Here is a 25,401-nt window from a genome sequence, read left to right as displayed (position 1 = left end):
TACTTTATCAAATGCCTTACTGAAGTCCAAGTAAATTATATCCACAGCATTCCTCTCATCCACTAATTTTGTCACTTGGTCAAAGAATGCAATAAGATTTGTCTGGCATGATCTATTTTTGACAAACCCATGTTGGCTTTTAGTAATGACTTTGTTTGCCTCTAGGTGTTCGTTGATTCGTTGTTTGATTCGTTGTTTGCTACAGCTGCCAAAAAAGCCAACACAGTGCTGGGCTGCATTAACAGAGGGATAGAATCAAGATCACATGAAGTATTAATACCACTTTACAATACCTTGGTAAGGCCACACTTGGAATACTGCATCCAGTTTTGGTCACTACGATGTAAAAAAGATGTTGAGACTCTAGAAAGAGTACAGAAAAGAGCAACAAAGATTATTAGAGGACTGGAGGCTAAAACATATAATGAACGGTTGCTGGAATTGGGTATGTCTAGTTTAATGAGGAGAAGGACGAGGGGGGACATGATAGCAATGTTCCAATATCTCAGGGGCTGCCACAAAGAAGAGGGAGTCAAGCTATTCTCCAAACCGCCTGAAGGCAGGACAAGAAGCAACAGATGGAAACTAATCAAGGAGAGAAGCAACCTAGAACTAAGGAGAAACTTCCTGACAGTTAGAACAATTAACCAGTGGAACAGCTTTCCTCCAGAAGTGGTGAATGCTCCAACACTGGAAGTTTTTAAGAAGAGACTGAATAGCCATTTGTCTGAAATGGTATAGGGTTTCCTGCCTGATCAGGGGGTTGGACTAGATGATCTCCAAGGTCCCTTCCAACTTTATTATTAGAATAGAATAGAATAGAATAGAATAGAATAGAATAGAATAGAATAGAATAGAATAGAATAGAATACTTTATTGGCCAAGCGTGGTTGGACACACAAGGAATTTGTCTCTGGTGCATAAGCTCTCAGTGTACATACAAGTAATAGTGAAGATGCATACAGACTGAATCAGAAACCCATCTATTGCATCTTATATCCTTTAATTAGGAAATGGTGTGGAAAAAATAGCTAACATAAATAGTCATTAATAGCACAATACTCCATTGATTTGTCTATATCTTCTTTTAAAGCCTTTCAAATATATAGTTATCTCCATGTCTCTTGCTAACACTACACATTACATAGATCATACAGCATGTGAAGAAATTCATTATCAATGACCCACATGTTCCAATGCTGAGTTTCATTCAATGATCTGAGTTCTACCATTATGACAGGGGAGACAAACTTTTCCTTTAATTTTCTCCATTTCATGATCGACTTAAGCCCATTGCCCTAGGTCCCCAATACTAGGTCCCCAGTATTGAATTCTTTCTGAGATTTAATGTAATTTACAGCAGTTCTGTGAGGTAAGAACCGTAAAATAACCAGGATCCTGGAAAAATAAAGATTATTCATAATAATTCAAGCAGTTATGTTAGAATAGATCTACCATGACTGTGAGGTGTTTCACTAGCTTGTTCTTGATCAAGAATCTGATCTGTATTCAGACTGACAACATCTCTTATTTGTACTGGCTGTAAAGTGATTGGGAACCCCTTCAAGATCATATAAAGGGCATTTTCATTAGACTAATCAACTGCACCTGGTTGCGTTAATCCAGCCTTTGGGCAAGAGAAGATTACTGAGCACTCTTTTGATGCTGAGAGACATCACTCTGGTGAATAATTCATAGTCTCCCATGAACTGCTGCAGGTGCTCTTGCACTTGAAGAAATCAAAGCAGAGCTGGGGGAAAAAGTGCATGCTGAATTGGGATCATTATTTAACTCTGAAAAATAGAATTATGCAAAACAGCTTTATCATTTTGGAAACTTAAAAGGGAGGAGAGCTAAAACTATTCAAAGCATTCTTGGAGAAAGTCTTCAAGGAATTGAATGCTTGCTTGCGCTGATCTTGAGATGGGATAAGACTGAACGGCTTAATAAGATTTTTAATGCCATTTTCTTTGGCTTTGTAGATTGTGTTTCTTCCTAATTGGCATTAGTCATCCAAGGTCACGTTCAGTCCTGTTAGGTGACTGTGCAGTAGTATTTTGCCTTGGAACTGACTTACAACTGCATTTGTCTTTGGAATTTCAGACCCCAAAGAAAGTTTAGAAATGAAATACAATGTGAACACATTGCAATTGGCCATAAGCCAATTTGTAAAATGCAGTGCATAACAGGAATTGTCCTGTTCCAAGCGCAACAAACAAGCTGTGGGCTTCTTATCCTAATTAGCTTAAATCCTTCTTTCTGGTTGACATCTGTTAAGGCAGAAGCAAGAGACATAAGCACTCTTAATCTCCTAGCTCAGCTGAAAATGCCACAGATATTTTTCATAAGGGAAATTGTTCAAGGGGAGAATATACTGACCAAGCTGGGACTGGAGGTTTCTTAATAAGCAGGCAATCTGCAAAGCAGTGGTTCTTCAAGATGCTTTCCTCAAAAAATGCCAGCTCCCAACATCAGCTAAACTTGTGAGTTTTCATTCTTTTTTCATCTTTGCTTAATTTATTGGCTATCTTTCAGTAGTAAAGAAACTTAGGAAGACAGAGCACAATGGGTTGTACTCCTTCGCGTAGTGATATTGTTAAGAATCCTGAAACAAAGTTGATGGATAAAAGAATTACATTAGTTGACCAAGGAGGTGAAGGGTTTTCATTTCCTTTGCTGATCAAAGGCTCGTCTTCTTATGATACTGAAGGAATAAGACAGGAGGAGGCTCAGTTTAAAGTTCACTTCTTCAAAAATTTATCAAATGAAGAGAAGGATGTTAATTTCTATTCCTCATCTGAGGATCCTTTGCTATCTGAGCTGGACCAGGAAGAAAAGGAAATTGAAAAAATAGTCTCAGAGACTGAGATAGCCATTTCTGAATCAATGAAGTTAAACAAAGGCAAACATATGGCAGAAACAATTATGATTAAAAAGCAAAAAAGTTGTGAGTCAGAAAAGGCTGATGCTACCATGGGAGATAAAAGTGAAAGCAACAAAAATCAAAAACCCAAAAATGGGAAGAAGCAAAGGAACAGGCAGGGAAAACCAGGGCGTCCTTGCAAAATTAAAGAGAAATCCAGTCCTGTAGGTCAGCCTGAGAAAAAGGTAGATTTCCCAGATGCTCTTGTTAAGGCCCATCAAAATGCATATGCATTTCTCAATCCTAATATTGCCAAATATGAGGCTATGTTATGCATGACAGATCAGGTTACTGAGACACAACTAATTGTGCAACAGCTGGTGAACTTTTTGCTTGTTCGTTTTGATGGAATCAACCACCTTTTAGAAGAAATTACTGAAGATGGAGAAGATCTGCTCAAAGAAGTGGGAGAAAACCTGGTTTGGCCAGCTGGCAAAGAAAATCCAAAAGAGCAGCCAGATCTTTTGCAACAATTACTACAATACACTGTCAACAAAATGCAGTTGTTAAATGGAACTGTGGCCTCTTTAGCCTCTGATGTCCTGCAGGAGTCTTGCAACTTTTTGCAGTCTGCAAGTACCAGCTTAGAAGAAAAAATGAAAGCAAAGCAACATCTTGATGAACGCTTGGTCGGGATAATAAAGACTCTTGAAGAATCTGCAGTTGGATCTTCCCATCATTACCTTGATGATATGACTCTTTATTCTGAAGACAGTGGAATAGGCATTGACAATGAATCAGTGAAAGATCTGAATATTATTGATAGGCATGGAATGGAAACAAATTGTGAGACCATTCATAAATGTCCATGCAACTCCAGGGATGGTATAAGCATGTCCCACGACTGTGTGTTGGAAAAACAATTGAAGAATATATCTTACTCACCTCCACAGACAAGGAATGTAATATCATCATCTGAGGTAGTATCAAAAAGTAGATCTGCTTTTCTCCAACATCAAAATATCTTGAAAACCTTTAACTCTGGGCACTGTGATATAACCCAGGAAAGTAATAGCTTCAAACAGAACGAATTGGGTAGCATTTCCTCCACAAATGAAGACAGTAGTGCCAACAGTTTAACTGAGGAAGAATCAGACTCTATAAGTCTGTCTGAAAAAGAAAAAAATGCTTTATCTAAAAGATCTATATCTTTTCCTGCAGCAAGAGAGAATAGACAGAAGTCTTCTACCAAACAAATAGATAGCGCAGATAATGAGATAATTCTCAAAATGAAAGATGCCATTAGTGAAAAGATAAAATTTGTTCCAGCTAAATGTCGGCAAAGGGCATGGATGGAAGATGAAAATGGAAAAGAATTTCCAAGACCTAGTACAGCTTCTGGGGGCCGTAAGACACAGGTTAAACAGAAACGGTCTAGGTCTGAGGTGTCTCTCAAAAGTAATGCTGAGGACCCAACTCTTTTGGAACTTCAAAGAACTCAAAAGGATCTTGACAGAAGGCTAGAATTATTTTATCAATTAAATGGAAAAGAGGAAATCAATGATACATTCGAAATATTGAATCCAAAAGAATTGTCTGACCTAGAATATTTTGAGCATGTTACTCACAGAACTTCCACTAATAAACTGAAAGCGTCTCTTGCTAAAAATTTCAATATACTGCCTGATCCTTCATGTAGATACAATGAAGATGTAAAATGTAAAAAATCGATCACAACTGGCATGTCTTCAAAAGATTTGATAGCTAAAAAAGAAAATTCTTCTGAGACCCCCAAACCAAACACTCCATGTAAATCTGTGAAAAAGTTAATTGAAACATTTAGCCCATCTGAAAATCTGGTGAAACCCTCAAGCTTAAGAACATTGGGCCCAATAAAATGTGTCAGAAAGTTTGGACTTCAGAGCATTTCTCCCAACCTTCTACTTCCCAAAGGATTTGTGCCCTTAAATCACAAACATAAAGTTTCACCATTAGAAGATACCAGTTGCAAAAACATCAAAACTAGACACTGTACTCTTAGTGATAATAGTTCAATGGAACTTGCAAATGGCCATGATACAAATGAGGATTCTAGTGAGATTGATATAGAAAACCTACCTCCTCCACCACCTGAAATGTTAATGGAAATTTTACATGAATCAACTAAATCTTCAGGAGATATAAAAATGGAAGAAAGCTATTTGGAAGTAGCTGATAAGACTACCAGAGCAGATGAACAGTCCACTACCAAGAAAATTACACAGATTTCTCCACGGATGAAACTTTCCCTCTGTTCCCTTGACTTGTTACCAAATAAGAATCTCAGCAATTCCCCAGCTGTCAACAAAGCACCAAATAATGGAGTAGATACCATACCAAATAAATATTTCTTGGAGTTGAATGCAACTCATATGTCTGATAGCCGCAAAAGGGAAGATGAAATGGAAAAAGTTGCAGATCTATATAAACAGTCTCGTAAAATAATACCTCTTACAAATCCTAAAGAGACATCAGAACCAAACTGGAGCAAACTGGGAAACATGAGTAACAGTGAAGCTCCTTTACCTGAAAAGCAAAGTTCTCCTGATTTATTAAAGAAAAATGAGAAAACATCAAGTTTTAGCAGCCGAGTATCACCAGTAAGAAAACCACCTTCCTCACCTCCCAATCAGAAGAGATTTCCAAGTCCACCACTTAATTACAGAGCTATTCATCAAGTTTCTACTCCCATTCTACATCAGCAACCTAGTCCCTCAACTCACTCCAGGTCAACAAGTCCCCCAGTACAGAGGAAAGTGATTTCCCCACTTCCTCAGCAAAATCTCTCTAATCCTCCAGTGGTACGCAAACAACAAAGCTCCCAGAATCAAAAGGTGTCCAATCTACCATGCCATGATCAAGAAGCAAGCCCACCTCCTTTTGCAACTACTCCTTCTCCATCCATTTCCCCATCTCAGTTTCATAGATGTTTACAAAACAATATGGATTCCAAGGATGAGCCACATTCTGCCTCCCCAAAGATTGTTAGCAATGCTCACTCAATATTTTGCCTAGCTACTTCTTCTTTATTTGAAGCCAAGCCAGTGGTGTCATCAAACATCAATCCAATGGGAGAGGCTATGGCCCAGCCTGAAGTCTCAACATCTGTAAGGAGAAATAGCATGCAACTCAGGCAACTTGTGGATCAACAGAGGACGATCAACAGTGCCGCTAGTCCTCAGCCTTGCCTCAGAAGGAGCTTCTCTGACCACAGGCCTGGATTCCAGCTTCCACTGCCAGTTTTTGTTACAGCAGAGAGCGACCCTGTGCTTAACCGAGCAAGGTAAGAAGTCTTAATATCAAAGCCTTTTCACTGCATTTAGATGTATGGTCTGATTGTCAGAATCCTCATGGTTTATAATTCATAGCTCTTTTCTGATAAGCCACTGTTCCAATGAGTAAAGGCTTATAGAATAGGGGCACGTCTCCTTGTGGTATACCTGCACATTGTTTTTAATAGTACATAATCATCCTGCCCTAATTTTTGATATATTGTGAGAACACAGACAGTATGACATTAGCATTGGCCAGGCTGCTTCCTTATTGGGTTTCCATGTGATGCTACTGTGAGAACTATTTCAAATGTTCTCACCTCTGAAACTGACTAGCTGGCTATAGTTCTTTTCTGGGTAACTACATTTCACAAAGTTATGCTGAAGCTAACAGCTCTGAACCTGTTGAAGAAAAGGTAGTGTGCTGATATAATAAACAGGTTTGCGAAGATGGAGAAATTTTGCTTATTACTTGATAATATTCTTCTTTTAGTTATCTCTACTGGCCTAGGTGTTATATATATATATATTTAATAGTCTAAATTCTTCTTAGTAGTCTTCCTATTTTACCATGGCTGATGAAGCGTGCTGAGTTTTCTTGTGTTTCCTTACTCATTGTTGCTGATTGTTCTGGAATCTCTTCATGTGAAAAATTGTTCCAGTATTTAAAAATCTAACAATCCTAATAGAGCTGCCATTGAAAGTGAGCAAACAGTATGATGCAGCTGCTAAAAAGATTAGCACAGTCCTTGGCTGCATCTGCAAAAGCATTAAATGCAGACCATGAAAGGTAACTGTTCTTTGTGGGGTTAGCCCACACTCAGAATATGATGACCAGAATAGTTAAGGACTTGAGCAGGTTTAGCTTATAAAGGAGAAATCTAAGAGGATATATAATAGTTGTCCAGGAATATCTTAAAGTTTGTCACCTGCAGAAGAAAAAAAAGTTATTCTCAGTTGCAACTGAGAAAATAAGGACTAGCAGATTGAAATTAAAAGAAAGATATATTTATGCTCAGCAACAGTAGGAATTTTCTAACCATCATTGCTGGAGAAGGCAATAGTCTACCAAGATTTGCAGTGGCCCCTTTCTTAATTGTAGGCTTTTAAATAGGAGGTGAAGAAGATACTAGTTTAGTGAATCCTGAATTAAAGAGGAGGTTGAGCTAGATCAGTGTTTCTCAACCTCAAGAACTTTAAGATGCATGGACTTAAGTTCCCAGAATTCCCCAGCATACAGGCTGGGAAATTCTGAGGTTTCAAGTACATATACCTTAAACTTGCTGAGATTGAGAAATGCTGTACTATATGATGCACAGTATATAGCCTCTTCCAACCTTTACATTATATGACTGTATACATTTTATTTACCAAATCATGTTAATGTGACAAAGCAGGCACAATATTATTAATAATGGAGGCTCTACTCATGCCTCTGTTTATACAACCAATCCTTGGTTATATAAATAGAGGCATAGAATCAAAAATCACGTGAAGTATTAGTACTGCTTTTTAAAGCCTTAATAAGGCCACACCTGGAATCACAAAACCACATCCAGTTTTGGTCACCACATTACAAAAAAGATGTTGAGACTTTGGAAAAAGTGCAAAGAAGAGCAACTAAGATGATTAAAGGCCTGGAGACTAAAACATATGAAGAACGGTTGCAGGATTTGGGTTGGCTAGTCTAGAGAAAAGAAGGACTAGGGATGCCATGATAGCAGTATTCCAGTATTTGAGGGGCTGCCACAAAGAAGAGGGGGTCAACTTATTTTCCAAAGCACTAGAGGGTAGGACAAGAACAATGGATGAAAACTAATCAAGGAGAGAAGCAACCTGAAATAAAGGAGAAACTTCCTAACAGTGAGGACAATTAATTAGTGGAACAGCTTGCCATCAGAAGTTGTGGGTGCTTCATCGCTGGAGATTTTTAAAAAGAGACTGAACAGTCACTTGTCTGAAATGATATAGGATCTCCTGCTTGAGCAGGGGCTGGACTAGAAGACCTCCAAGATCCAGCTCTGTTCTGATTGATTGTAATCTTGTGACAACCAGTAAAACCCTCAGGGGAAGTCTACTCAGAGACTGTGTAGTTACTGCTTCTAATTTATTATGGCCATATTTTTTTTGAAAGAGGAAAGAGGCCTTAGTTGTTTTTTAAATCAGTTATTTTCAAGCTTGGAATCAAGCTTGATAGCTTTTAAACAAATAAATGGGGGGGAACTGTTTGACAGATTATTACATCAACAAGCTGGGTAACAGTTTTCTACTGAACATTTACACTCTCATCAGATTCAGCAGTGTAACAAAAACAATGTGTCAGTGGCCCCAAATTAGAACTGTACAGTATAGTAATATCCATTAACAGTTTCCTGACAGTTTCCTTTCCCTGAAAAACAAGGGAACAGATTCTCAGACTTTGAAGCTAAGGGAGCCAGCAAATCTCTGTAATGGTATCGAAAGAAGAGGTAGATTAGATTATTCTTCATTTGGTCATTAGTTAAAATCGGACACAGCATGAAGAAACAGTACAAAACCATATAATATTTGAGCATTTTATTTTAGGCTAATGAATACCAGATTTAAAATCTTCCACTGATATATTGATTGGGCTAGGAGCTGAAAAGGGATGCTAATCAAATATTTCACTTAATGTTAAGGCATCATATCCAAACATAGCCAGAGTAAAATTATTATTGTTGTTATTATTTCCAAATTCTCAAGAAACCAGTCTTTAAACTATGGGAATAGGCCTCTAAATCACTGGGATATGGATATACATAAAAACATAATATAAAAGTATATTATCTTATAAAATATTATTTTAAGGTTAAATCTATCAATAAAAGTAATTCATATTATAAAACAGATTACTGTAAATAAAATGTGTAAAAATTCAATTTATTTACAAAACTTGGACATAGATATATGTCTATACTAAGTTTCTACATATTTATATAGATGCTCTCTTTATTTTTAGTCTAAAAAATCTGTTCTGTCTGCCATAATTCAATTTTTTAAAGTTTCCTATCAATATTTTACTCCAATAATCCAAAATATATTATTATGATTTATTTAACTATATGTGAGAATCAACATACATAGGCATTTTGCTGTATAAATAGTATAAAATATGGGACTTTCCCTAATAAAAACAACCTACCTTACTTAAGACAATTTTTAGGAAGTGTATATATGTAGAAGGAAACATTGGGTAATTGTGGTAATATATAACTGCAGTAAGAGGAAATGCTAGAAGCAATTCTGATTGGAGAACATGAAATTAATATCTAAATCATTACTTGCCTCTTAATTTTACATTGTGATGTAGCCACTCATGCTCTAAAGATTTTCATTAGGTTTTGTCCATCTGCATTGTGATTTTTCTGTTTTATGGTTACTTTTAGGCAACTGGCTATGTAGGTTTTGAAACTGTGGCTGACTTTTTCCATGTAGTTTCTTTACCTAATTTACCCCTTGAAGGGAAAAAAATGTTCCACAGCCATTCAATTTGGGAATAGAATGGAGTGGGAACAATAGCACCACTTCCCCCTACACACACACACACACACACACACACACACACCATTAAAGTAATAAAAACAATGAAAAGAATGGCCACATAAGAACCTTTTATGATACAGGCCAGAAAAACCTATAAGGTATCCAATGGTAACAGAACAGCAATGCAACTGACCAAACCTGAAGCTATTATCTCTGTTGTTTTACTGTCTGATCTTTCCTGTATCCCTGTTAAAACAGACATGGAAAATGGATCCCAGAAGCAGAAAGGGGCATGCCCATGGCAGTTAAGGTGGTTAACAGGAATTAGAGTGATCCTTCCCTCAATAACAATAACAATAATAGTCGGAAGGGACCTTTGAGGTTTTCTAGTCCAATCCCCTGCTCAGGCAAGAAACTCTATACCATTTCAGACAAACGGTTGTCCAGTCTCTTCTTAAGAACTTCCAGTGTTGGAGTATTCACAACTTCTGGAGGCAGATTGATCCACTGATTAATTGTTCTAACTGTCAGGAAAATTCTCCTTAGTTCTAGGTTGCTTCTCTCTTTGATTAGTTTCTATCTATTGCTTCTTGTCCTGCCTTCAAGTGCTTTGGAGAATAGCTTGACTCCCTCTTCTTTGTGGCAACCCCTGAGATATTGGAACACTGCTATCATGTCACCCCTAGACTTTCTCTTCATTAAACTAGACATACTCAATTCCAGCAACCGTTATTTATATGTTTTAGCCTCCAATCCCCTAATCATCTTTGTTGCTCTTCTGTGTACTCTTTCTAGAGTCTCAACATCTTTTTTACATTGTGGTGACCAAAACTGGATGCAGTATTCCAAGTGTGGCCTTACCAAGGCATTGTAAAGTGGTATTAACACTTCATGTTATCTTGATTCTATCCTTCTGTTAATGCAGCCTAGCACTGTGTTGGCTTTTTTGGCAGCTGAGCACACTGCTGGCTCATATTTAAGTGATTGTCCACTAGGAGTCCTAGATCCCTCTCTCGGATCCCTTGAATGTATTAATAATCTCATTCTTGTTAAAGCATGTTTGGTTGTACTGACAAAGTTGTGTAAGAAGAGGAAATGTGTTACTCTAAAATGGAATGCCTAAGACAATTTTAGGCAGCTTCAACTATATGTTGAGGAATGAGATGAAGGCAACAACATAAGGACTGGCACAAAAATGTGGTTCCTGGGGCATGTTCATGCTGTGGGTAAGAGGATGCAATGATGAGACATTAATGATGTACATTCTTTTGTCATTTTATGGTTCTGTTAAAAGTAGTATTCAATTGTGAATTTGGATTATTTTTCTCCATCAACCATCATAATCACTATAGTTTTTGCTGAAGATATTTAGTAAATTCCCTTTTTCGTTGCCCCTAAAATTTTTAACAGAAACATATATGCCAGATTATATGCACTAATGATGTTACCTAATTTGGATAATGAAGTGTCTTCAAGAAAACAACCAAATACACTCTGAGCACCAAGGACCCCTCATTTCAACCCTGAGCTACATATATTATCCTTGATTGGTAGTATGTATGCCAGTTTTAAATGACAATATATATCCTATGGTTCTACCAAAATTCAGGAAAATTAAATGATACGCATAAAATTCAACATCCTGATAATCTGAATTTGCCTAGTTATGGTAGAATGCTTGAAAAAAAATTACATTAGCTGTTAGTGTAGATCACATCTTTCTTCCAGAAGTTCATACATAGCACTTTCTCTACCATTTTTTCCATAACAACCCTATGAAACACACTAGGATGAAACTACAATTGGTCAAAAATCAATCAATAAGCTTTCATGATTGTAAATAAACAATACCTGATCTACTACACTACACATGCACAGAAGTTTCTAAACACTTCTGGGCATAAACTAATGGGCATGCTGAACAATTACTAATAATTCCAACACAGTTGTAATTTCAGTGCCTTTCAAATGTTCCTGCTTTTTACATAAAAAGAATACTTTATTTTAAAAATCCATTCTATGAATATGTGTTTAATCTGTGCATGTTTTGTGTAGGTCACTGAAATATGATATTTGGAAAGCAAAATGTTTGTGCTAGGAATTCTTGTCCTCCAGGGATAATTTTACTGATCGTTTTCTACAAAGAAATTGGAATTAAAAATGAACTGATAATTTTCTTCCTTTCCTAGATTAACACAACTTCTCTGTTACTTTATTTGAAATATTAAATTTCACTAGGCTTTATTTTTTTATATTTTTTTGCAGCATGGAAAATGGCCTTTTAAAGGAAGGAGATTCTTGGAAAAGCAAATATTTCTCTGAGGGAAAAGGAATAGGCAAGTCATCGTCTTATCCTGAACTCTACATTGTGGGCCAAGGACTCCAGAAGGCCTAAGTAGAAGTAGTAAGATTGGAAGAAGTCAAAGTCCAGACTGAGGATATCTACATATTGTCCTATGGAACTTGCATTCCTTTATATCACAGAAGACAAAATATTGGGTAGAATTTGACANTTTTTATTAATACGGAGGAGATGGATTGTTTAAGTTTAGACTTTGGAGTTAGAGATATTAATATTTGTTTACTTGTATTTGAATATTAGCCTAGGTTGGTTTGGGAAGTCCGGGGGGTGGGGGGATGGGATATAACATTGTGTAATATCTGTGATGTATTTCTTTTTTTTATGATAAAAACAATAAAATTTTATTAAAAAAAAACAAAAAAAAACAAAAAAACAGTAGTATCTTCTGCTGGACCACAGAAAGCTTACTAGAAAAGCAGCAATATCTGCTAAAAAATCTGGAAGCACGACTCAATAGTGCACATAACTCATTGTTGGACAAAGATAGATAGATAGATAGACAGACAGACAGACAGACAGACAGACAGACAGACAGACAGATAGATAGATAGATAGATAATAGAGATGATGTATATTACTAAGAGCACTGAATTCTGTCTGTAAATGAAGTAAGTAGATGATATAGTATAAATAATTAGGATGAACTATGTATTAGAATAGAAACCCCAAAGGCGGTTTTGGCCTTGGTGATCCCATCTTTGGCCAGTCCACACATACTGCAAAACTAGGTTATGTATCACCTAGTTTTTGACTGTATATCCATGTATTTTCATTAGCTATGCATCTTTGTTTTGCATTATTCTGTGGTGCCATTATTAATGTATAAGGGAATAAAAATCAAGTAGCCAATACACAAGAGTATCAATTATATTTAATAATGATTTCTTTAAAAATCTGCTTTTCAGAGGTAACCTCAGTCATTGCATAATCACACTGCTTCCATGTTTCAAGCTTCATCTTAATTAGAAAAAAATGTGTCACACAATCAGACTTTTTATAGCAGCTCTAAGATGTGGATTTGAGAGAAGAGACGAAGGTACAATAAACCAAATCTTTCTTATATTCCATTCAATTTCATTTGATTTTCAGTATAGAATTGCAGAAAGAATAGACTCCCATTGCATTAATATTGTTGATGAAGTTGTTTGATGGGATACTAAATTATGTATCTTGATATAAAGCATCCTTTCCCAATGTAGCATACACCAGATGGATTGGACATCTGGACATCTAGATTATTCAATTCCAGTAATCCCAAAACAATGTTAAATCAAACAGATTTAGAGGGCATCAACCTGGGAAGATTGCTTTAAAACAGAAAATAGTCTATATTGTGAAACATGAAAGCCATAGATTTATTTTTTCAAGAAGAATTTCTGTATGTAAGCACAATCATTTGTTACTAGCCTGTTTTATGAGGATGATTTTTCTAAAAAAATCTGTAAAAGTATTTTAAAATGTTATTTTATAATTATGCATATTTTTGTAAAGTTCACTGCAGGTTTTCTCCACATGTATATGACTTATAAACCAATTATAAATATAACTTGATGTTTATTTTAAATATATATTTGTGTTTTTTTTGTTTTTAAATGTACTTTAAGAAACCTTACAATGGACAAAATTCTCTTTTATACTATTAAATCTCTGTGTTTTAGATTGTAATTTGTGTAATTTTAAATCAAGGATGGATTAATACAAATATTAAGCTGAAAATAAAGATTTCTGTTGTATAGGCAAATGTTCAAACATTTACCTAATGAAACCTGCAATCAGGATGGTGTTTACTGTAGCTTCAGAGGCATGCACAAGCACTCACTGCTTTCCTTAGAAAGAAAGAAAAATCTGCCCAGTATGTTGCACTGCAAGCTCAGCCCCTTTGAGACATGCACACAACATCATGATGCATGAGGAAGAGGGGCTGGGTTTGCAACATGATGCTTTGTCATTGGCTCAGGCAGCCTAAATTGTATGAATAAATGTCACACTGATGCCCCTTCCTTCTGTGTGGATAATAAGGATGCCACACTATGGCTCCTTAAGTTCACTTTTCAAAGAACAATCAGTGAGATGACCTTGCCTCCAGAAGTTATGTGTGCTCCAACTCTGAAGGTTTTTAAGAAGAGACTAGAAACCATTGTCTAATCTGAAATGGTACAGGGTTTCCTGCCAGAGCAGCAGGTTTGACTAGAAGACCTCCAAGGTCCCTTCCAACTCTCTTATTCTGTTACTTTTTGCAATTGAATTTTTTGAATCTGCTATCAACTATATCTTTGCTATGGAATCAGCAGAGAAATTTGGACGGTTACAAGAAGGCAATGGAAAAATTAACCCTGTCGTTTTGCCAAAAAAATTGCATGGATGGGTAAATGGAATCACCAGGAGTCACATTCAATTCAGTGACTTGACTTGCTAGTAATCCTGTTTCTGTTCATATTACATATCTTCATGTGGACAACAGGTAGTAGAGTTGTAACAGATTGGGAAATTTTATAAATTTCATAAAATAAATATGCAATTTAAGCATTTATTTATTTTTTTTGCAAAAATATAAGTGCCATTTTGGAGTGTGAAAGAATTTAGAAGTTAGAATAAAATCAGGCTACCCATGTCTGATGAGTCCTAATAAGACCAAAACAGTTGTGTTGGTCAATGAAAACACCACACAGAATATAAAACAGAGAAGTTTTATAAAACCTTGTACATGCAATGATGACATACCCATGTTTTCCTGAAAGTAAGGCCTACACCAACAATAAGCCCTAGCTTGATTTTTGTGAGTGGGCCTAATATAAGCCCTATCCCAAAAATAAGCCCTAGTTTTGGGCCAAGGCACACACCTAAAAATCAAGCTAGGGCGGGGGTGGGAGTGTGGAGCTGCCCCACCCGCCCTGCACCCATTTATCTTGCAGTGAGGCTTCTCCTTGCCGGCCCATTTCTTCACAGGGCTTTCCGGGAGGCCTGTGCAGCCAAGAACCAAACTATGGATTCAATCCATAGCTTGGTTCTGTAAGACCTCAGCAGCCGAGCACCAAGCTATGGATTGAATCCATAGCTCGCTACTTGGCTGCTTAGGCCTTCTGGAAAGGCCTGACTATAAAATGCAAGCCTGAATGCAGCTGCAGAACTTTGGCCCCAGAAGAAGTAGACCGGCTGGGTGGAGCTGTTGGTGCCGGAGGCATAAGACCTGGTGCCTCTTTTGGAGGCCAAAAAAATAAAAATAAGACCCGGTCTTATTTTGGGGAAACACGGTATATAACATCTGTATGTCTCTGATTTGAGTGCTTAAGGGAAGGTAAATTATAAATAACATTTTATCTTTTTTTCCCCAATAGTGTGGCAATTATGATGTAATCAGAACTGAAAGAGCCATAATATTAGCTTTTGGAAAGTAGGGAATGAATATATTTTTTACAGTTAGTATTTAAAAATGTGTTACGCCTACTGGAAGCTTAATGCACCTATTCTTCTCATTTCCCATCAGCGTAATTGAATATTTTCTAATGAACTGGGAAGAGCTTAGATCTACCATTTCATTACATTATTCCAAGAAGCTATTCAAATATACAGATTTATTTAATTCATCATTCTGATATTCTGCTTTTCTTTTCCAATTAAATGCACATCCAAGCAGCCTGTTCAAGGGGTTTTCTTCCAGCCCGGGAGGATACACAAAGGTATGCCACTATAATTTCCCCCGTTATCAAAGCAAATCTCTATTCTGCCTCAATAACAAGGCCAGCAAGAGGAGCTGTCCTGACAGTTTAGTGCCAGGTAAATAAAGTGTGGTGACTGAAGTATATAAGAAGTAAAACATTAGAGTACTATTGCAAGAACTGTCCTGTCCTTCTGACAAAGTGTTTCTCAATTTCTACAGACTTATTTTAAACTGTGTGCATTGCATTTTTGCATGAAGTATTATCCTTCTCATCTGTCCTATTACCTACTCCTATTGGTATCTTATGGCTATCACTTTGTTGGTTGTATCTTATGATTTATGATTGTATCTTATGATTTATGATTTATCACTTTGTTGCTTGTATGTACATTGAGAGCTTATGCACCGGAGATAAAACCCATATGTGTCCTATCAAACTTGACCAAGAAAGAATATTTTGTTCTTTAAAAATAAAAAGTATAGAAAGATTGATCACAAACGCATATCTCCAAATTTAATGAAGAATTGTAGCACTGAAATAAGAGAAGTACCTCTAAGGATATCTTTTGCTACACAGTTCCAGAAATAAGATGAAAGCAAGAAAGTACTGCATTGTTGATGGGAATAGAAAAAGGAAACTGATGGATCTAAATAAGAAATGATCATCAACAAACATGTTTTGAGATATAGAATATCAGAGAAGAAAGATATATCTGCTGGATGCAGGAGTCAGTAGAAGACAGGGTAGCATAAGCCCAGAACAATGAGGCAACTGGAGAACCTTGGCAGCAGAATGATGAATAAAGAATGGAAGTTTGGGAGAAGATCAGAAATAAGAAAAGAAAGAGAGAGACTTCTGGTTTCATGGTAGCAACTGGTCACAGGCTTGCGGACCACCGCACCCCCGCAGCTAACTTTCGTCCTGCCTGGAGACCCTAATGGGTCCAACCCACCATGGAGAGGCAGCGAAGAAAGAAGGGTGCCCTGGCGGCTCTGGAATGATGGTGGTGATTCTGTTTGTCTTGGGGAAAGCCTTCTAACCCGACAGGAGAAAGGCTGTATTTCATCGATCAGCCCAAGCTACTTGCAACCGGAGTCCAAAAGAACTAACCAGCGCTACAGTAAACAGCATGCTTGAAACTGGGTGAGGAATCTGATTTTCCCTTTTCTATCCTACACTTAATTTCCTGGAAAAGATCCCAAGAAGCAAAATACCCTCGAAAGTGAAGGAGGGGGACTTTCACCCCATCCTTATGCTAATGGAAGCGGCAAATTAAAATTTCTATGGAGGATCAAAATATATGGTACTGAAATAAATTTATAAACTTGAATGCTAAAATTTAACTTTGGACAAGTTTAAGATTGTCGAATGGTTAAGACTATCATTTTAAAGACCATTGTTCATATTGAAAACTAAATATATGCTGACACCTAGTGGTGGATGAAGATTATGACAGCTATGATTTCCATAGAGAACTTGCCAAAACCTGGGAAAAGCTAATCTGTGTTTGTGACCTTCAAAGCTTTAATAATAAAGAACAGCTGTGACAAAAAAAGACAACAATCTGGGCTGCAAACAAAGGAAGAATTATAAACTTTAGGGAAAAAATCTTTTTTGAACTCTTTGGATTACAAATATCTATTTAACCGGGACTCTAAAGCTATTTGCAGATAAGAAGGAAAACTCCAATTTTTGGCCATCATGGATCAGAGACATGTAGACAGAACACACCAAGAAAACATAAATACCTCTCAGGAGGATATATATAGTATATTGCAATTAATTCAGATAATAGTGAGTTCAAATCACAAAGAAATCCAAAATAACTTTGAATATACAAATCAATTTATCTCTAAGTTAACTTTACAACAAAAAAACTTCTAGGAAACAACAATAGAGAAGGAGCAGACAAAACAAATAAGTGGACATAAAATTGAAAATAGAGACTCAAAGACAGAACTTAACAAAGCAAGAAAACATGATTTAATCCTAGTGGGGAAAATTTACAAGAAATTGAAAAAACAACTCATCCCTTAAGACTACAAAATAAATCTGAGGACAAAAAAACAGATTGGATAAAATGGAATGTAGAGATGTTGAAAACATCAGAGAGAAAGGAAGTGATAAGAGAAGCAAAGAAGGAGAAAGAGAAAAAGATTTTCAAGAAACATGGAAAGGCAAAAGCCTCACATAAAGACACTTTATTCGATTTACTTCTTATACCTACAGCAACAGTCATGAATATATGGAAAAACTTTTTGATTCAGCAAAACACATTGATCAAGAAAAATACTGGTCAAAGGAAAAAGATCAAAGTGAAAATTAAGAAAATAGATGATGGGATCTACCAGAGAGAATATTTAAAAAAGAAATATTTGTTTGAATATGGTTAAAGAAATAGAAAAGATTCTGAATACATATGTCATTCTAAGAGAGATGAATTCCTTAAATAATACTATATGCTTCCCCCCCCCTTTATTTCATTTCTTGATATAAGTAATATAATACTGCTGAAATGGCCTAGATGAAGGAAATGTTTTAAATAATTAAATGTGTCTGAATTTAAGGAAATTATAATGTATAAAAAAGAAAAAAATGTTTTGAATAAGAGTCAAAGGATTAGATGACTAGACACATTAAATGGAATATTTAAAGATTAAATATATATTTTAATCATGGTTAAAAAGAATAAGAAATTTTGGGAATGAATATATATTACCTTAGGAGGAATATATATTTTAAGTAGTATTTTACTTTTTATGTTTCTTTACTCTTGCTCTCTTTTCCTTTTGTTTACTGTTTTTACCTATTCGTTAAGAAATGTAAAAGTGTTGAGATGGTTTATATGAGAAAAATGGATTTAAATCTTTAAATGTAATTATCTGTTGAGAAAATCTTAACCAGCAAGAATATTTTGAACTTTATGGGAGAAACAAATCTAAATAAGGACTGTAACAGGATATAAGATGAGGCAACCAGAATGATTAGATAGAAAAGAAATATTATATTGATGTGATCATTATTTCTAGGAATATTGGGGAAAAATCATATATGTAACTGTGATTTATCAAAATAATAAGAACTGTATTATTTCAAGGTTTGCAAAGAAAACATTTTGGGGAAAAGAGGAAATCAATTAAATGTACTATGTGGATTATGGATTATAGAAACCAATTGTTAATGATTTTTCTTTACAAATGTAAACCCAGCAAACACACTGTTTACCAACTATTAAGTGATTTATGTTTTAAAAAATCAATAAAATATATGGGGGAAAAAGAAAAGAAAGAAAGAGACACCCACCAGAGAAAACAGTAGTAGCTAATGAAAATTTAGAGAAAAACTGCAGAACTCAATGAAAAAAGTGTGAAATAAATTTTATACCAAATCCCCCAGACTGTTTCTGCAATTGTAATAAAATGGGTATTTTTTGCCAGCTTGCAGGGTTTTAACCCACTCCTGGCTTTCACTGAGAACTCAAAAGACAAGAAAAATAAATAAATTGGGTTGGCTTTTCTCTCTTTTTCTTTCATTTTCTAGATTAAAAATACATTCACATTTTTTTTCTTTTTATATTACCGTACTCCCTTTACTAATATATCTTTCAAAATTATCCTTTTCAGTACAATATCCCCACATCCTGTGGATAGCTTGCATTTTAAACCTGAAAAGTATGAGTCTTTGCCGCCTGCTCATTTGGGAAGCAATTAGGAATTTCTTTTATTTTTAATGGGCGATACCCTATGGTGCGTGCTGCTAACTTCTTCAGCATTTGAAAATGGAATGAAAAATGTGTGTTTCTGCCTACCCTGTAGAGAATTGGCCTACCAATTTTCAATATGATCTAGTGCACCTTTTTACAGACAAGGAAAATTATTCATCTATATACTACTAAAACTCTCTTTTTGATATTTTGTGACCTTCAGTTGGGTGAAACACTGCATCTTAGAACAAAACTTTGTCAACAAAGGTACTTCAAACAGCTAAATTACAGAATGCAGGGACCCTTTAATCCAGAAGAATTGAAATTTGGGACCTTTTTTTGCTGTTTCATTTTTTCCTGCTGTTCAGTGCTGCTGCTGTGTTGCCGTAGTTGGCCACGGTGGTCCTCATTTTCAACATTCCCAGAGCTTCCCACAAGTTGTGGGGATCCTGGAAGGAACTGATATGATTATTGAAGCTCCTTGCCACCTTTTCCCTAGCAAAGTCTTTGCTTGTGGGAAGCTTGCAGGAAGAAAGCCAGTAAAGAAATGGTGCATCCACCCCATCCAAGCACAGTCCCTCTGAATTTACCCTATGCTGGTCAGCCATGAATTCCTTGCGCCCTCCTCTACTTAGCAGCAACTGTTACCTGCAGGCTGGGCTGGGCTGGGAAAAGAAGGGAAGGGAAGCGAAGGATTTCTAATGCTCACTGCCAGCTTTTCACAGAGAATCTCAATGGGAAAGCTGACAAGTTGGAAGTCAGTCCCACTCTGTTATTTTGTCTACCTGTGGCCATTCTGTTTCTATGTATAGGTAAACAATGGCCCAATAGGTCATGGCTGGTCTAGTTTTGACTTAAAATAACAAGTTTTAACAATTAAGGGGTCATCTATCTTTCATATTTTGATTTGTGAACTGAGGTGAACATATACAGTAACTTTAGCATTTGGGGTCCAACAGATGTGAAATCTGCAGACATACTTCTATTCCTTGGGACCATGATAAAAGCCAGATTTAAGGATCAAAGGTCCCCATCCAAGAGGCAAATCAAACAAACTAAGCTATCATTTTTTTCATAGGAGAGTCCTTTTTTACAAAAAATCTGTAATTCTGGCATTTTAAATCCAAATAGAATAAAGGCTGTGCGATTTTAGAATACTCCTTTAAAACATCAAATATACCAAGTTTTAAAGGACAAATTTATGGATGCTGTATGTTTAGTGACAGAAATCAAATATTTTAAAAATTATTTTACAAACATTCCTGTACTCCCTGTGGACATTCAGAAATCAACCCTAAATGAACCAGTTCAAAGATTGTTTATAATGGAAGTAAAAATCAAGTATCGTAATCACTTAGGCATTCCCACTTACTTTCTCCTAACCTTTCTCTTAAACTGATCTTAGATGCTGATTCTGGCAATTTTAAACTCATTTTGGGATGGATCTATGTGTATACTATGCAAACTTTGAAATGAAATAAAGTTTGAAAAATGTCATTATTCATTTTCAGAATAAGCAAAGCAATAAAATTTCTATAGTTGTCACCAAATCTCAACATTTATATAAGAATTATAAGCAAAGCACTTTAAGTATAAGTTTCTCATTATTTCCTGGTACTGTAGTAATTCAGACCAAACTCAGCCATGCATAAAACCATGCTATCAATATCTCTTTTACAGGCTACAAAATCGAGCCTTGCTGATTATGATTGAACGATTTCTGAAAAAAATAAGGACTGGGTGAATATTGGAGATATCTGCTAATTTCAGAGCCAATTTATCACTGACTTCTTAAAGCAGTTCCTTCAATGTTTCACCAGTTGCCAAGGAACAATATTATGCAACATAAAATTCTGACTAGCAACATTGATTTTAATGAAGAATGTGATTTCTTTTAAAATTGTGGATTTATTTTTAACTTATGAAATCTAAATTAAAATAGGAATCTGCATTTCTTTATTTGGGATTAATGTTATCACTCATTAAAACCACTTTCCAAATAATAAGTAGCATTCAGTATTATTTTATGCTTGTTCTTATTCTAGAAGTTAAAAAAAAAGGATTGGGTTCATTTTATTAACTGTTGTTTCCAAAATGTTCATGAGAGAAGGTCTTCAGTTTTATTGTTAGCCAAAAGGTATGTTTGATTTTTACAATAAACAGAAACACTTTGCAAGTTTAACTGCTTTAATGTGGATATATAGACAGTATTATAGCAGGGAACTTGACACACAACGAGGCTGTTCATTGGCTTCTCATCACATTTCATTACATTGTATAAACATTTATGGGGTGTCACATTCCCAACCAAAAGCTAAACATTGTCAAGGACACAAAATAAAGATTTCATAAAACATTTTTTTCTGTAAAGCTTTACCTGTACAATAGCTTTCTTGGCACAGAGGCCATATATGCCCTGCTTAAATCATACAGCTTGAACAACATGAAATTTGCTGTGCTGAGATCTAAATCAGACATAAGTGGGCACAATGTTTTTTTATTTACGGGAGCCCTGCCTTTTTTTTTTAATATCTGGCAAGAATCATGGTTCAAGAAAATGGAATCCTAAGTAGGAACCTAAAATAAATACAATATTATGTAACTTCCTTACTTTGAATTGATTAATTAGGTGCCATCAAGTTGGTGTTTACACTTAGTGACCACATAAGTGGATTTGTTTTGGGATAAGCTGCCCCTAACTCAAATTTTCAGATTTCCATAGGTGCACAATTGCCACTATAACTGATCCCATCCACCCTGCTGTTGATCATTCTCTTCTTCATTTCCCTTGCACTGTAGTCTTTTTAAAGGAGCTAGATCTTCACATAATGTATCCAAAATATGATAATTTGAGTCTGATTAAAATCCATTTATTTGGCTATCTATGGTATTCTTAGGAATACTTACTTTAAGTAGATTTCTTTAAATGAATATATTTTTCCATCATAGTAGTAGATCATTTTAATTAAGATTGCATGGCAAAAAATTAATAATGGTAAGGTGACCAGGCAACCCCATGTTTTGGAGAATAACTGGGTTTCCTCAGGACACATTGCAACACAAGTTTTCCATGGAAGACAGATCTTCTGATCTATTGAACTGCTTCCCCTCTTCTGATTTCCTTTTTTTTTTCCCCTGAAAATGGCACCACAGTATTGCCTTCACTTTTACTCTACAGGGGAACGTTTGATATATCTGCATAGTTTTTTTCAGTAACAGGAGAGAAAGAGGCGGAAAGGAATTAAAAATTTATCTCCTCCCAACTTCTTACTGTTTTCCAGGTTATCTGCTAGTTTGCAGTCTTCACAATTGCTTTTTTAAAGGGAAGAGACAGAGGGAGAAAACTGGATGCCACTGAACGTATTCTCTACCTTGACCTTGGGGAGAGCACTGTTGCTGATACCATATGAGGCTAATGGTTAAAATGTTCTCGCCTGCACAACTGCTCCAGATTTGGAAAACATTTTTCTTCTGTGTCTATACACATTCTAAACCAAGAGCAGCTCTAAGTTCAGCAACAGGTGGGAAAGGATTGTTCAGATCTATTTATAACTGCCTCCTTCTCCAGTGGCTGCTTACTCAGCCCTACAGGGATTGCTGAATTTGTCATTCTGTTCCTGGTCATGTTTGTCAGCCACACTTGAAGGATTACCTTTGTATCTGGCCCCTAATACTAATAAGAACCATACAGCATTAATAGTATAGACAGTGTTCATCCAGATTCCAACATTTGATTTTACATCTCGGTCTTAAAAATAGCATCCAAGCAGATCCTACTGGCATTTCTGAATAGAGAGAATATTTCTTTATTCTCTCTCTCCTTATACATGCAGGGGGTTTTAAGCTAACTGCTCAGCTTAATTATTATGCCTACAAACGAAGGCAAACCTGCTGCGAACAACAATTGCTCATAAAGAAATCTGCAGAAGGGTGGGAAGGTTTCAGAGACAACCAAGAGAAAAATCTTTGTTGCATTGCCCACACAAAACACAGGCCATCCAGTAAATATCTACAAATGACATGTAAACAAGTACATGTAAATACACATTTCAATCATTTTGTCAGGTTATGGAGGGTTAAAAATATCAGGAAGCATAAGACCTTGCACATTTGTAGACTTGCAATTTTTGGTATCTGTGTGGGTTTGTTTTATCTTGGCATTGTGAGAAAAAAGATTCCAAGTTGTTTGATATCCAAAGCAGGCAGCTTTCATTTAAAGAGGTAGAGTACGTGCATTCATTTAAACTTTCTCCAACTAAAATGGAACAAAGCTGGATTACATAATGTCAAACCTCTTTACTGATGAGACCAAGGATCAAATCTTACAAAATATTCCCTTCTCCTCATGTAATTTTTATGTTTAAAGTGGTCCTTTCTAGACTCCTGCCCCTGAACTTCAATTCCCATAATTGTTGTCTGCATCTATTGTGATTTATTTTTATTGCCTTTGGAAGAGGATTTATACTCCCAACAAAGGCACTTGATTTGGAAATTCTATCCCTATAGGTATACCCGCACACATGTATACATTTTTGAAAAACTACTAAGCGGGATATACACAGGGTCCTCTGGATTGAATGCTATGGAAATAACTACTAAGATTTCCTTCTTAAAACTTCCCAATGTAGACTTCTCCATTTAACAAATCTTCTTTCCATGAAGTTGTGCTTGAAATGGCATGGCAAGATTTAAGACTGTCTGTAAATTTGTTGGCTCAAATTTCAGTTTGGGTAGCCTGAATGTCTTTGGAGAATAGAAAGATGGTTCCTAAGTCAAGTCTACAGAATCAGACTCATTTTCCATCTAGCCCAATATGGACTATTCTGATAGCTAAATGTTTTCTACACTCTCCAGAAAAGCTCTCCCAGGTCATTTGCCATCTGTTCCTTTGTTCTTTGTCCCACCTAACATATTTCATGCACATGCAAACTGCATGTACATAAATTTTGAACATGGAATTGGAACCTCTGTTTCAATGCTCTGAGTAATGTAACTCATTCAGAGAGAAGTGCCTCAAAAATTGCATTTCTTGGATGCAATTTAAAAATTGGTATTTTTCCTTAATATATAAAATGTTGATCTTGCCTATTTGGGGCCCAAGAATTCTTATCAATATGCTTATTTGATATTTTAAGCCTTATTTGATCTTTCAAGTATTAAGGGCTGTATGCTACTATTAGCAGCATGTGGTCTGGCATAGTTTTGTTTCTCTTCCTATTCTTCAGTCCTTCCTTCTCCTGATTATTATTCATTTTATTATTCCCTTTATATCTGCTTTCCACTGGAGGCTCAAGGTAATCTTGAGGGATTTTCTATTTTATCCTCGTAACAGTCCTCTGAAATAGGTTGGAGTGAGAGATATTGACTGTCTCAAAATCATCCAAGGTGCTATTTCAAAGTTAAAAGGCCGTTTCAAAATTAATCTGTAGGAACAGAACAAATAATTGAGAGCCCAGTTTGAAATTCAATTCCGTTTTAATACACATTCATTGTAAAAAAAATATTACATTTATGCTCTTATTGCTCTTTGTCTTATTCAGAAAAAAATGGGATGTAGCAGCATAATAACAAGACATTTTAAAACTGGTTAACCAAAATTTTGTTCTACATTTCCACACTGTGAATTATACTGTTATGTGTGCTCTGTGTGAGTTGAATTGCTCTCTTCTGTACTGTGTGTAATTGCATGTATGTGTGTGTTTATACCCATGTGAGTATGCATGTCTAGGTGTATACTGTATATGTCTAATGCTGCTTGTTGTGTCCTTGTGAAGGTTAAACAAGAAAACTGGAGCAGAAACTGGCACACACTGTTTGTCAACAGGATAAATCTAGCAGAGGCTGATGAAACCTAAGTCTTTGCACAACTCTTGCCAACTAAACTGTCCTGACACTTGCTGATCCTTTTGTGGCGGTACTAAGTAACTGTGATTGTGATTCATAATGCCTCTTCAAAAAGAAAGATCCAGATTATAACAATTCTATGTTTTCAGGCATCC

General features: G+C 35.9%; 1 protein-coding gene across 1 annotated transcript; it reads left to right on the top strand.

Annotated features, from left to right (window-relative positions):
* Positions 1 to 2,565: 2,565 nt before the first annotated feature.
* Positions 2,566 to 6,189, top strand: PCARE (photoreceptor cilium actin regulator). The gene has a single exon (XM_029286011.1). The coding sequence runs from the start codon at positions 2,566 to 2,568 to the stop codon at positions 6,187 to 6,189; it is 3,624 nt and encodes a 1,207-aa protein (XP_029141844.1).
* The last annotated feature ends 19,212 nt before the right edge of the window (positions 6,190 to 25,401 follow it).

This window comes from Protobothrops mucrosquamatus, unplaced genomic scaffold (genome assembly GCF_001527695.2).
Source record: "Protobothrops mucrosquamatus isolate PMUCROS unplaced genomic scaffold, P.Mucros_1.0 scaffold2697, whole genome shotgun sequence".
Classification (NCBI taxonomy): Eukaryota; Metazoa; Chordata; class Lepidosauria; order Squamata; family Viperidae; genus Protobothrops; species Protobothrops mucrosquamatus.
The sequence above is the reverse complement of the archived record's forward strand: the minus strand, read 5'-3'. Positions and strand labels throughout refer to the sequence as shown.

Bases quoted from the DNA above. Each gene is read 5' to 3' on its own strand.
- PCARE (XM_029286011.1), top strand. From the start codon at position 2,566: ATGGGTTGTACTCCTTCGCGTAGTGATATTGTTAAGAATCCTGAAACA.